Below are 11,921 nucleotides of genomic sequence, written 5' to 3' on the forward strand. Positions count from 1 at the left end.
TTCTTGCTGCAGCTCCATAATTTTTTTAATTTCAAAACTATCCTTAAGAAATAAAAGTGTTAGATTTAAGAAAAAAGTGTTGAATTTTTTTTTCATTTTTTAATTGTATAATCAGTAGATATTTTGAACTCTGTAATTTTAGAATGCAATTTTGTGTTTCAAACTGTTAAAAAAAAATCATTCCAAATTTTTTTGAAAGGATAGATGGAGGTAGGAAAAGAAGATATTCATAATATAGTAACTTCAAATTTTTAAATAGCTAGACATTGAAATGGATTAGTTTGTGTCACTACTCTTGTGAGCATATCCATAATTGGATTATTACATTTTGCAACTTCATATTTTCCTCCTACACCATACATTTTTTTTAAATACTATTTTGTCTCTTGTTACTTATGTTTCTGAAACTAAATAGTCACTTTTAGATTTGCAAAAATTTTTAATTGAAAAAATTCAAATAAAGAATGTAATTAATTATAGATTGTATAGTTTGAAAGGTCAATGATGCATTTCTCATTGCACAATGCATAACCTTATATTAGAAATAAATATTTTAATATAATATTACATTTTTATTTTAAAAATATTTTATTTTCTATTTTAATTTAGTTTTCTCAAATATAACTTTTTAAATGCATTTTAAAAAAATCCTGCACAAAATCCACTCACATATAACCATTTTCTAGCAGGGAAAATCACAAACCCTAGACCGATTTCAATGAAGCATAATAATAAATAGACCTATTTCAGTAAATATGTTTTCACTGAGTCTAGTTTTTTTTTTTAATTTTAGGTTTATTAAGGACAAATATTAGGAACCAACAAATATAATAATTAGTATTTTCTCATTTACACATGTACAAAAAATTTATTATCTATATTCATATTTCGGTAAATTTAGTTTATCACAATCTGATAACATATATGTATTTTTGTACTTTCATAAATCTTATGAAAAGATAAAGTGGAATAAAAATAGTAGAAATATTTTAGTTTTTATAAAAACTTAACTGTAAAGGGCTAGACTCTCAAAATTATACTGGTAAAGATCTAATAACATGTTTTTCCCCCAAATCCAACAACTCCTATAACATGATATTTTTGTTTTGTTTTTATTATTATAAAAAAATTATTAAATAAAATCAATTTTAATAACAAAATTAATTAACTATTATATCAATTAAATTAGATATATTTTAAAGATTACAGAAATTATTGGTATTTAGAAATTATTGGTATTTAAAGTAATTTTTATTATTAATAAAATTTAGAATTTAGTTTTTAATCAGTAGTTAAATTAATCTTTAAAATTTATTGATTACAATTTTAACTATCAAGAAACTAATTTATAATATTTATTAATAATAAAAATTACTTTATTTATCAATAAAATTTTTTAAGTATATAAATTAATATATAATTTAATTAATATAATAATTAATTAATTTTTATTATTAAAAATAATTTTCTTTATCTATTCAATAAAAATTATAATGAAGGTCCTTATCTGCAGACAGAATCACTATGTATCAGGGATATCAATTATTATGTTTGCTGTTTGTTTATAGTGTTGAGAAATCTATCCATTTATATTTAATTTCTTAAAAAGTGGAAGATTAAAAACAATGGTAAATAAGTAAAATATCGTCTTTTGAAATTATGAAAAGATTAAAAATACTTTTTTATTCTGACAAAAATGGCTTAACCCAATTTATTCATTGAAGGAAGAAAAGTTACCAAATAATCCTTCATATAAACATGTTGTTCTTTTCCATATTTAATCTATGAAAAGGTAAAACCATACCAATTTAATTCTTAATGAAAATCATTAATGTTTAAAAATGTCAATTTAGTATATATTAATTTTTTAAAATAAAAATTTTCAAATTAGACATTATTGTGCAACTAAATATCTCACCTCTCAAATAACAATAATTATTTATCATCAATAAAAAATACAGAAAACTAGACCAAAATTCATATATTAATAAATAATTAATAGATTATACCTATTTATAAAGAATGATGAGAAGAAACAATAGTTTATTATGCATTAATTATTAAATACCAAAAGTGTTAACAATATATTTCTTTTTATTATTAAACTTATTAAAAATTTAATTACGAATACAACATTTATTAAAAGAATATTACGAACAACAACAATTCAAGTGAATCCCGTAAAACAGATAAAACGGTTAGAAAGATTTTACAGTTTCAATTTATGGGATGTTACCTGTTTCATGTTCATCCAAATTTTTGTTCTCATCCAATTCCAATCCAAAACTCTCTATAAATAATAATCACAATGCATATTTATTTACAAATTCATCACTATACTGAGATTTGTGAATAGCTCCAATGGCAGAATTAACTCTTCCTCAGGACTCGTACTTTCTGGGATTCGATAGTTCCACCCAGTAAGTTCAATTCCATCATTATTTTCACTTTCAATTTCATGAGAAAGAAATTAAATTTTCAATTTTGATTGTTTTGAAGGTCGTTAAAGGCCACAGTGTTGGACTCCAACCTCCACATCGTAGCCTCAGAGCTTGTTCATTTTGATTCCGACTTGCCCCATTACAAAACCAAAGATGGGGTTTACAGAGACCCCTCTGGCAGTGGCCGAATTGTTTCACCCACCTTGATGTGGGTGGAAGCTCTTGACCTAATGCTTCAGAAGCTTTCAAAATCAGGTTTTGATTTGGCCAAGGTTGCTGCTGTTTCTGGCAGTGGCCAACAGCATGGTAGCGTGTATTGGAAGAATGGTAGTTCTCAGATTCTGTCATCCTTGGATCCTAAGAGGACATTGTTGGATCAGCTTGAACATGCTTTTTCCATCAATGAATCCCCAGTTTGGATGGATTGTAGCACCACTGCTGAGTGTAGGGCTATAGAGAAGGCTTGTGGAGGGGCCTTGGAGTTTGCCCGCATAACGGGATCGCGTGCATATGAGAGGTTTACTGGGCCCCAGATCAAGAAAATGTTTGATACTCAGCCAGAAGTTTATGACAGCACTGAAAGGATCTCGATTGTTAGCTCATTTATGGCGTCTCTTTTTGTTGGTGTTTATGCTGCCATTGATCATTCTGATGGTGCAGGCATGAATTTGATGGACTTAAAAGAAAGAACATGGTCTAAAGTAGCACTCGAGGTTTGTATTGCCATTATTAACTTTAACCTTAAGTATTGATTGTTGAATTGGATTTTGATGTGCCTCCAAGTATGGTGGTTTAGTGACTGATTGATATTCTGAAATTTCTGTGTGGATTCTATGATGGTTGCAGGCCACTGCCCCTGGTTTGGAGTCAAAACTTGGAGCGTTAGCCCCTGCTTATGCTGTGGCTGGAAATATTGCTTCATATTTTGTGCAGAGGTTTGTTGAATATTTCTTTTTAACATATTCACATTTGAAAAACAAGAAAAATTAAGGTAGTTGTTTCATCTGTATTTTACTGTTCACCAACTAGATTCATACAAATCAACACTCAGGTGATACTCCAACATAGAACCCACAGAGCCAAATATTACATGCTGGAATGTATGTTTATTTGTATAAGGAAAATTTGCCTATGTTAAAATTTGAAATAATTATGGAAACTTTGTTAATTTGAAATTCACTGCTCACATAATCCTGACCAATTCTTGACTACTACTCTAATTAACTCCTACATGGTGTAGCTTAGTTATAAAATATATTTCTGTATAATCTGCATTTGAACAATTTATATGATGCTATTTGAATGTTATCTACATGAAATAAGTATCAACAAATGTTATTTCTGTATAATCTGCATTTCAACAATTTATATGCTGCTATTTGAATGCTATCTATATGAAATAAGTATCAACAAATGTTATTTCTGTATAATCTGCATTTCAACAATTTATATGATGCTATTTGAATGCTATCTATATGAAATAAGTATCAACAAATGTTATCCTCAACCCTTTGCTGGCCAAAATATTCTGTGATGGAATTGTGGTTTTCTTTACCCACTTATTTGTTGCACGAGATATGTCAAAATACTTAGATTGATAACTAATGTTTATTATTTTTTGTATTAGATATCACTTTAACAAAGATTGCTTGGTTGTTCAATGGTCAGGAGACAATCCCAATAGTTTGGCAGGTCCCTAATTTCTTCATTAACATATTCTGTCATCTATTTATGCTTCTGTATATTTCTTATAGTGGGATTCCATGTTTAAATGATGAACCCTTCCCTGATGGTCTAGCAAGGGATTCACTGCAAAGATTCGACACCAATAAGTCATGAGTCAATCCATATAAAAATTACAACACTACCTTCAACCCAAAATCTTAAAACAGTGGATCTTTGGTCATCTTCCTTATATGTTACTCAACTCTTTCATTTCTATTCAATATTGGACTCAAACTTACTCTTGGATTCCTAATATCCCATTCTTTTCCTAGGGAAACAAAAAGACAAAAAGCGACCTTACTAAGTGTCATCTTTGTTCAAAAAGTTTTCATATTGTCTATATTTTCCCTGGTTATCTAAAAAATTAACCATATTTTATCTGCAGGTTTGACACTAAATACTCCTGGAGATCTCGCCATCAGCCTCGGCACTAGTGATACTGTAGGTTATAGGGTTACCTTTAGCTTTGCCAGTAGAAGAATAGAAACTGTTTTATAACTAAATCTCATTTTATGCTCTCCATTCTAGTATTGAAGCTATATCTTTAAAGAATGTCCATTAACACCTTTGCTTTTAGTGACAATTTCATTCTGGCTTACCTCAGGTATTTATGATCACAGAAAATCCTAATCCAGGATTGGAGGGACATGTCTTCCCTAATCCAGTTGATGCAAAAGGCTACATGGTAATGTTGGTATACAAAAATGGGTCACTTACCCGAGAAGGTACTGTTGTTGTGATTATATGTTTGAAACATATATTGTTTGCTTATAAGCCCATACAAATGTTTCTTATAGTTTCTAATTCTTGATTCTATTTCAAAATGTCAGATGTTCGCAACCGTTGTGCAGATAAATCTTGGGATGTTTTCAATAAATTTCTGGAGCAAACACAACCCCTAAATGGTAGATATCACGAACTCTTCCTATGTTATCCACTCTCCTTTCTCACAATGTTTTTTCATTGATAGGTGGAAAGTTAGGTTTCTACTACAAGGAGCATGAAATTATACCTCCTCTTCCAGGTGGCTGTTTAATTGTTGCACTAATAAAGTACTTGTACTGATAATAAGTTGACTTTGCCTCAAGAAATTACTGACTAACTTTTATTGTCTTAGTTGGTTTCCACCGCTATGTTATAGAAAATTTCTCAGATTCACTGCATGAACTCAAGGAACGAGAAGTGGAGGAGGAGTTTGATCCTCCATCTGAGGTTAGGAAAACTATAACAGTTTCTTTGGGTAGTTAAAATCCTAAAAGAATATTTCCATTGAGCAAGAAGTTAAATTACAGGTACGAGCAATAGTTGAGGGTCAATTTCTCTCAATGAGGGCTCATGCTGAAAGATTTGGAATGCCTTCTCCTCCAAAGAGAATTATAGCCACTGGTGGAGCATCAGCAAATAAGTGCATCCTTAGCTCAATAGCTTCAATTTTTGGCTGTGATGTCTATACAGTTGAAAGACCTGGTAAGCAAAAATTGCCAACTTTATACACTCTTAATGATGTGAAGGTTTGGTGACTGGCCCACTTATATACATGTTATTGTGTAACGTTTAGATATCTCTGAATTCTCTGCTAAGTCCCTTTTATAGGTTCCTTTCAACAAGTTTGTGCATTTCTTTTAACAAGATTTGATCAAGTTTTTTATTTTTAAGTTTGCACATTTCATTGAAAGAGGATAGTTGGTGTTCTCCTTTTTCTAAACATATGTATACTGTTATTTCTGTTGCAAATACTTCATAATATTCATAAAATGGGGATTTGTTGTTATCCTTGTTTCAAAGTGACAAACTAAACTAATTACATAAAAAAAATCTTCAACTTGGTCACAGATTCAGCTTCACTTGGAGCTGCACTGAGAGCTGCTCATGGCTTGCTCTGCAAAAAGAAGGGCAGTTTTATACCCATATCAGAAATGTACATGGACAAAGCGGAGAAAACTTCTCTGAGCTGCAAGCTTGCAGTGAATGCTGGAGATGAGGAGCTGGTTTCCAAGTATGCATCCATCATGAAAAAGAGAATTGAGATAGAGAATCGTCTTGTCCAAAAGCTTGGACGCTGTTAATTTATACATAAGTTGGTTACTGAAGTTTAAGCAAAACTTTCAAGTCTGAAAGTTGAAAAGAACAAAAGGTTATACCACCGACTCCAAGTAATGTTTATACTCTTTCTCTTGCGATAGTAATGTTTAGTCATGGTGTTTGAACTTTCCTCCTCCATTTTATCAATGATTGAGTAAATTTCAAGGTTATACCACCGACTCCAAGCCAAAATATGACTAAAACTTCAAAAATGTATTATTGCTTATCCAGTATAACTTTCGGCCCTAACAATAAGTGCTTCATCCAACGTCATATTTTTTTCACTCAGAACTTTCATTGGAAGTTATTATAACTGATATTATTATTTTTCTGCCCCCATGAACAAAGAAAAAACAAAAAGAAAGATGAATGTACTCTGTATAACTTTCTGCTATTTTATATATCTCATTTTATTTAATTTTTCACCAACTTTCTCTCTTGCCCCCTCACAAGGTGTCCGAGGAAACGAGTTTTCATAGGCTTGCAAATTACGACCTTGACACATTACACAGTAAAAACACATTCTTAAAGTACAAATAAAATAGTATTTTAAATTAAAATTATTTTATTTGCATGTTAAGAGTGTGTTTTTAATGTGTACAGTGTCCTTATTCTATTTATGGTGTTACTCATCATCTTGCTCATCTCTCTTCCTAAAAAAAAGTTTGGGAGTAATTGTCCACACTAATTTTTTTTTATTAAAGTTATTATTAATCCTAAACTCTAAACCATAAACTAAAAAAACTAATTTGAATTTCCATTACTCTATTCTAAGTTTATGTACCGTCCTGGTAGTCGGGAGTGATGACGTGGCAGAAGGGAAGGAAGTCGGGGGCTCGTGTAGTCGCCAGTAGAGATCGCACTCCCAAGTTAGCTATGCACTGGGCAGTACCATGCATAAGTAACTTCCAAAATAAGAGTAGAAGCAGCGCCAAGTCAAGGAGGCTCCAGATGATGGCACGTGTACGACTGGATGCGAGCCACATGTCCAGGACTGTAACTGCCAGGAGAGAGAAAACGACCAGGTATATAAGGGTTCTCAACATGGGTTTGCACGGTTCTTGTTCTCTTAGTATTTGGTGATACCGTCACTGACTTGGGCGTTGGAGTGTGAGCGATGCACACGTCGACAGGCAGGATTAGTTTAAAATTAGATTTTTTTTTTAAATTCAATTATTATCAAAAAAAGTTTGTTAATATAAAAATATAGTAAATGGTATTGTAAATTTCCTCATAAATAAACAAAAGAACTTTTACTTTACTTTTTTTTTTCCTTTACTTGTCAGACATTTGCAACTAATAATTTGAATTTGTAAAAGCATAAAAGCTGGACACAGAAACAAAGTATATAGAAATGTGCTATAGACAGCACATGGGGTAACAACAAGCAAACATTAAATTCAAATTAACATAGAATTAGATCCCAACGAAAACGTCAAACTTCACATCAAAGAGACAGATATTCCACATTCTAATAATCCTCATCTCCGTCACCATCTTCTGCATCGCCAGATTCGGCACCAACCTCCTCGTAGTCTTTCTCAAGAGCAGCAAGGTCCTCACGAGCCTCTGAGAACTCACCCTCTTCCATACCTTCACCCACATACCAGTGCACGAAGGCCCTCTTAGCATACATCAGATCAAACTTATGATCAATCCTGGAGAACACTTCAGCCACACTCGTTGAGTTAGAAATCATGCACACAGCCCTCTGCACCTTCGCAAGGTCTCCACCGGGAACAACCGTTGGAGGCTGGTAATTGATACCACACTTGAACCCAGTGGGACACCAATCCACAAACTGGATGGTTCTCTTCGTCTTGATGGTCGCCACAGCAGCATTCACATCCTTCGGCACAACATCACCCCGGTACATCAAACAACACGCCATGTACTTCCCATGACGAGGGTCGCATTTCGCCATCATGGAAGATGGTTCAAAGGCGCTGTTGGTAATCTCAGCAACGGAAAGTTGCTCATGGTATGCTTTCTCAGCAGAGATAACAGGGGCATAAGAGGAAAGCATGAAATGGATCCTCGGGTAAGGAACCAAGTTTGTTTGAAACTCAGTCACATCAACATTTAGTGCTCCATCAAACCTCAAAGAAGCAGTCAGGGATGAAATCACCTGCAGTTATTGCAAACTAATCATAATCCAACTCCAAATTCAATTCCAATTCATTCAAGAACGAGTGATTTGAATGATATCATAACAAATCAGATTTAAAACACGCATTTATAAATTAATCAATCAACCATCTGTTTAATTTAGGATTCAATGTACCTGAGAAACGAGACGGTTGAGATTGGTGTAGGTAGGGCGCTCGATGTCGAGGGATCTCTTGCAAATGTCGTAGATCGCTTCGTTGTCAAGAAGCACGGCGACATCGGTGTGTTCCAGAAGAGAATGAGTTGAGAGAACACTGTTATACGGCTCCACCACGGAGGTCGAAACCTGAGGAGATGGATAAACGGTGAAACCGAGCTTGGACTTTTTCCCGTAGTCAACGGATAGACGCTCCAGGAGAAGCGATCCCAGGCCGGAACCTGTGCCGCCACCCACGGCGTTGAAGACGAGGAAACCCTGGAGACCGGTACAGTTATCGGCGAGCTTACGGATCCTGTCGAGGCAGAGATCGACAATCTCCTTGCCAATTGTGTAGTGGCCACGCGCAAAGTTGTTGGCGGCGTCTTCCTTGCCGCTGATGAGCTGTTCCGGGTGGAAGAGCTGGCGGTAGGGCCCGCTTCGGACTTCGTCGATGACGGTGGGCTCAAGATCCACGAAGATGGCGCGTGGCACGTGTTTCCCGGCGCCGGTCTCGCTGAAGAACGTGTTGAAGGCATCGTCTCCGCCGCCAACGGTCTTGTCACTGGGCATCTGTCCGTCGGGCTGAGCACAAGAAAACAAAAACATTAAAATCCAAACCCAAAAAAAAAAAAAATCAATTGAAAGAAAAATACCTGGATGCCATGCTCGAGGCAATAGAGTTCCCAGCATGCGTTTCCGACCTGGATACCGGCCTGACCGATGTGGATTGAAATGCACTCTCTCATCTTCTCGACAAAGAATATGAAACCCTAAAAAATGAATTGAAAAAGGTTGGGAAAAAAATGTAAGAGATTTGGGAGGCGTTTATGAAGACGCCTTTTCCCGTTGGATTGTGAGGTGGTGAGGTTTGTTCTTGGGCTTATATAGTCGCAGAAATGGGGTTGCCTAAATTTGAAATGTGCGGTTAGAAATTAACTAGGGCTGGGTTAACCCTGGTTTGACAACTGGATTGCCTCACTCACTACTAATTACTAACCGTTGCGTCAATTTGAATTTTGAATTTTCATTCATTTCATTGCATTCCCGTGTTACTCAAATTCCCAGAATGCCATTGCTTTGCTTGCTCGCAATCCAACCTCCAAATAGTGCAAATCGGTGCTTTTTGCAAAGTGAATAGTTTGTTTATGATGTGTGAAAAAGGAAGAAAAATAATATTAAAATCAAAAATAATATTCTTTAAATGAACTAAATTAAAATGGAAAAAAAACAGTTGAATTTATAAAAATTATGTGATTCATCGTAAATATTTTTTGAAAATGTTAAAATTGTAATTTTTATAAGGTATGACTCTGTTCAAAAATAACAATAAGGGTATGATGGGCTTATGTGGATGTACCCTTACAAGGCAAAAAAGTACTTTTAGGAGGCGAAGAAGTAATCCTACCAGGCAAAAAAGTGTTAACTGGTGGCAATTCGGGTTGATCCGCCTCGTAAAAAGCGGGTTGGGTTGGCCTTCCTGCATAAAAATTTTGGGTTGATTTTTCTAATCTGTCCCGCATAAGAGTTGGTTCGCGGGTTTGCGGCCAGTTCGCATAAGAAATATTTATTAAAAAAATAATTTTTTAAATAAAAATTTTGAATTTTTTTTATTTAGATGTATTAGGTAAATGATTTCATAATATTATTTTCATGAAACATGTGTAATAAGATGTTATAAAAAATTTCGTAATATGAGGCTACATGAAGAAAATATGGGAGTGTAGAGAAAAAATTATACATTTTAAAGTTATGCGGGCCAACTCGCCCCGCCCCACACTTGGCCCGCGCATTATTTATTTATTTGCATTCAGGGTTTTGTGTTGGGGTGGCCATGTGAGTCGGCCTGTGGCCCGTTCCCAAAAAGTGAGGGACGGGCTCACTAATCTAACCCGCTAACCCGCTTTGACCCGCCCCGCATAACCTGCAGCCTGCGCAGGTCAACAGCGGGGCAGGACGGGTTGGCTCGCTGGTCCGTGTAAATAAAAAAAGAATTATTTAATTATTTTGTAAAAAAAATCATATCCCATTTATCCATTATTGCAATGTGACCTTTATTTTATTTTATTTTAAAAAAATTGAATTTTGTTCTCGTCGGTTGACTCAAACGGCAGCCTTTGACCCTCCTATCTCCGCCTAAGAGTCGTGCTTCCTTGATCGAAGAAACTCTCACTTGCAAAGGCAAAGGGCGCCTTGACGGTCGTTTGCACTCCGACGCTCAAGTCAGTATAAGGGCAAAGAAACACCAAGTGTATAAAGTAGTTTCAATCTTAGAAACTGTGTACCTTGTTAGGGCTCTTAGCACCCTTTATATATGTTGAAACTAGGATTTACCTCTGTGTTGTTACCATTGTCTACGGTTTCTTGGGGAACGTCCTTGCGCCGCTATTACATAATCTTAGCGTAATCTGGCACATAGAACTTCCCTTAACTGGAGTGCAACAACTAACAGAATGGTCGCCTGGGTACCAACTTGTGCACCAAGTCTCTGGGGTCATCTTGTGCCCTAAGTATTCACGTGCCATGCATGCAGCTTCCCATGGAAACCCTAACCCTAATGGGCCTTAGCGCCTCCAAGGATTACTTACTCGTGTCGCGCCTGAATGCGCTATACACACTACTTGCATGGATCCCTCGTGACTTAGGCTTTTCCCTTTTATTTGATGTTTAACTGATAGCTTAGTATAATCTTGGGGCCCACCTTACGTGACCCAATATAACTGTTTAGATCGTCGACGTCCGATCTCTCCCTCTTCTAGCGAGGTCTGATCTCGATCTCCAACGTCAATGTCTATGAAACCGATGTCTGAAGACTGACCAATACCCTGATAGGTGCGTCTGTGGTCCACCTTACAAAAGAGGCATGGGATCAAGTAATGCAAGCTTGGGGATCTGTTGTGGATTGTGATATTGTTGAGGCCTTTGAAGATCGTGTCAATGTTCTTCAAGTTGTCTGTTCTCCATGACCTATATTTGTTGATTATGTGATGGCTGCATGGTTACGTCCACACAAAGAAAAATTTGTGAAGGCATGGACAGATAAGGTCATGCACTTGTGCCGCCTAAAGAGAATTCTTCAGAATTTCATGGGGGATTTATGTTTCTGCTGGGATTCGATCAATAAGATGATTATTTTACAACATAATGCAATGAAAACTTCATTGCAAAAGAGTTTTCATGTGGTCGGACATCAGTTTAAGGTTACAACTTACAAAAAATTGTTAGGTTTTGTGTCAAAATATGCTTTGAACCTTATTGTCGAAGAGCTTGATAGGGTTAAATCAGTGGGGTTTGATAAAAGAAGGTGTGGATGTACTCTTACATGTACTCATGGTCTTTCATGTGTGTGTGAATTGGCTTCGTTTGGT

General features: G+C 35.3%; 2 protein-coding genes across 2 annotated transcripts; one reads left to right on the plus strand and one right to left on the minus strand.

Annotated features, from left to right (window-relative positions):
- The first annotated feature begins 2,191 nt into the window (after nucleotides 1-2,191).
- On the plus strand, nucleotides 2,192-6,418 carry LOC137820857 (xylulose kinase 2). Its single transcript, XM_068625149.1, has 11 exons — nucleotides 2,192-2,420; nucleotides 2,500-3,154; nucleotides 3,288-3,376; nucleotides 4,069-4,133; nucleotides 4,552-4,607; nucleotides 4,771-4,891; nucleotides 4,997-5,071; nucleotides 5,137-5,190; nucleotides 5,284-5,378; nucleotides 5,459-5,633; nucleotides 6,000-6,418. Exons 1-11 carry the CDS (start codon nucleotides 2,362-2,364, stop codon nucleotides 6,230-6,232), a joined length of 1,677 nt encoding a protein of 558 aa, XP_068481250.1. The 5' UTR covers nucleotides 2,192-2,361; the 3' UTR covers nucleotides 6,233-6,418.
- A 1,158-nt stretch (nucleotides 6,419-7,576) lies between these two features.
- LOC137820858 (tubulin alpha-4 chain-like) lies at nucleotides 7,577-9,666 on the minus strand. The gene is made up of 3 exons (XM_068625151.1): nucleotides 9,210-9,666; nucleotides 8,533-9,138; nucleotides 7,577-8,376 (listed from the first exon to the last, which is right to left on the minus strand). The coding sequence occupies exons 1-3, from the start codon at nucleotides 9,300-9,302 to the stop codon at nucleotides 7,720-7,722; spliced, it is 1,356 nt and encodes a 451-aa protein (XP_068481252.1). The 5' UTR covers nucleotides 9,303-9,666; the 3' UTR covers nucleotides 7,577-7,719.
- Nucleotides 9,667-11,921: the final 2,255 nt, after the last annotated feature.

Source organism: Phaseolus vulgaris, chromosome 9, assembly GCF_000499845.2.
Source record: "Phaseolus vulgaris cultivar G19833 chromosome 9, P. vulgaris v2.0, whole genome shotgun sequence".
Taxonomy (NCBI): Eukaryota; Viridiplantae; Streptophyta; class Magnoliopsida; order Fabales; family Fabaceae; genus Phaseolus; species Phaseolus vulgaris.

Bases quoted from the DNA above. Each gene is read 5' to 3' on its own strand.
- LOC137820858 (XM_068625151.1), bottom strand. From the start codon at position 9,302: ATGAGAGAGTGCATTTCAATCCACATCGGTCAGGCCGGTATCCAGGTC. The intron at 9,139-9,209 runs GTATTTTTCTTT...TCTTGTGCTCAG, and splicing joins GCCTCGAGCATGGCATCCAG to CCCGACGGACAGATGCCCAG. The intron at 8,377-8,532 runs GTACATTGAATC...CAATAACTGCAG, and splicing joins TCAACCGTCTCGTTTCTCAG to GTGATTTCATCCCTGACTGC.
- LOC137820857 (XM_068625149.1), top strand. From the start codon at position 2,362: ATGGCAGAATTAACTCTTCCTCAGGACTCGTACTTTCTGGGATTCGAT. The intron at 3,377-4,068 runs GTTTGTTGAATA...TTTTTGTATTAG, and splicing joins GCTTCATATTTTGTGCAGAG to ATATCACTTTAACAAAGATT. The intron at 5,634-5,999 runs GTAAGCAAAAAT...ACTTGGTCACAG, and splicing joins CTATACAGTTGAAAGACCTG to ATTCAGCTTCACTTGGAGCT.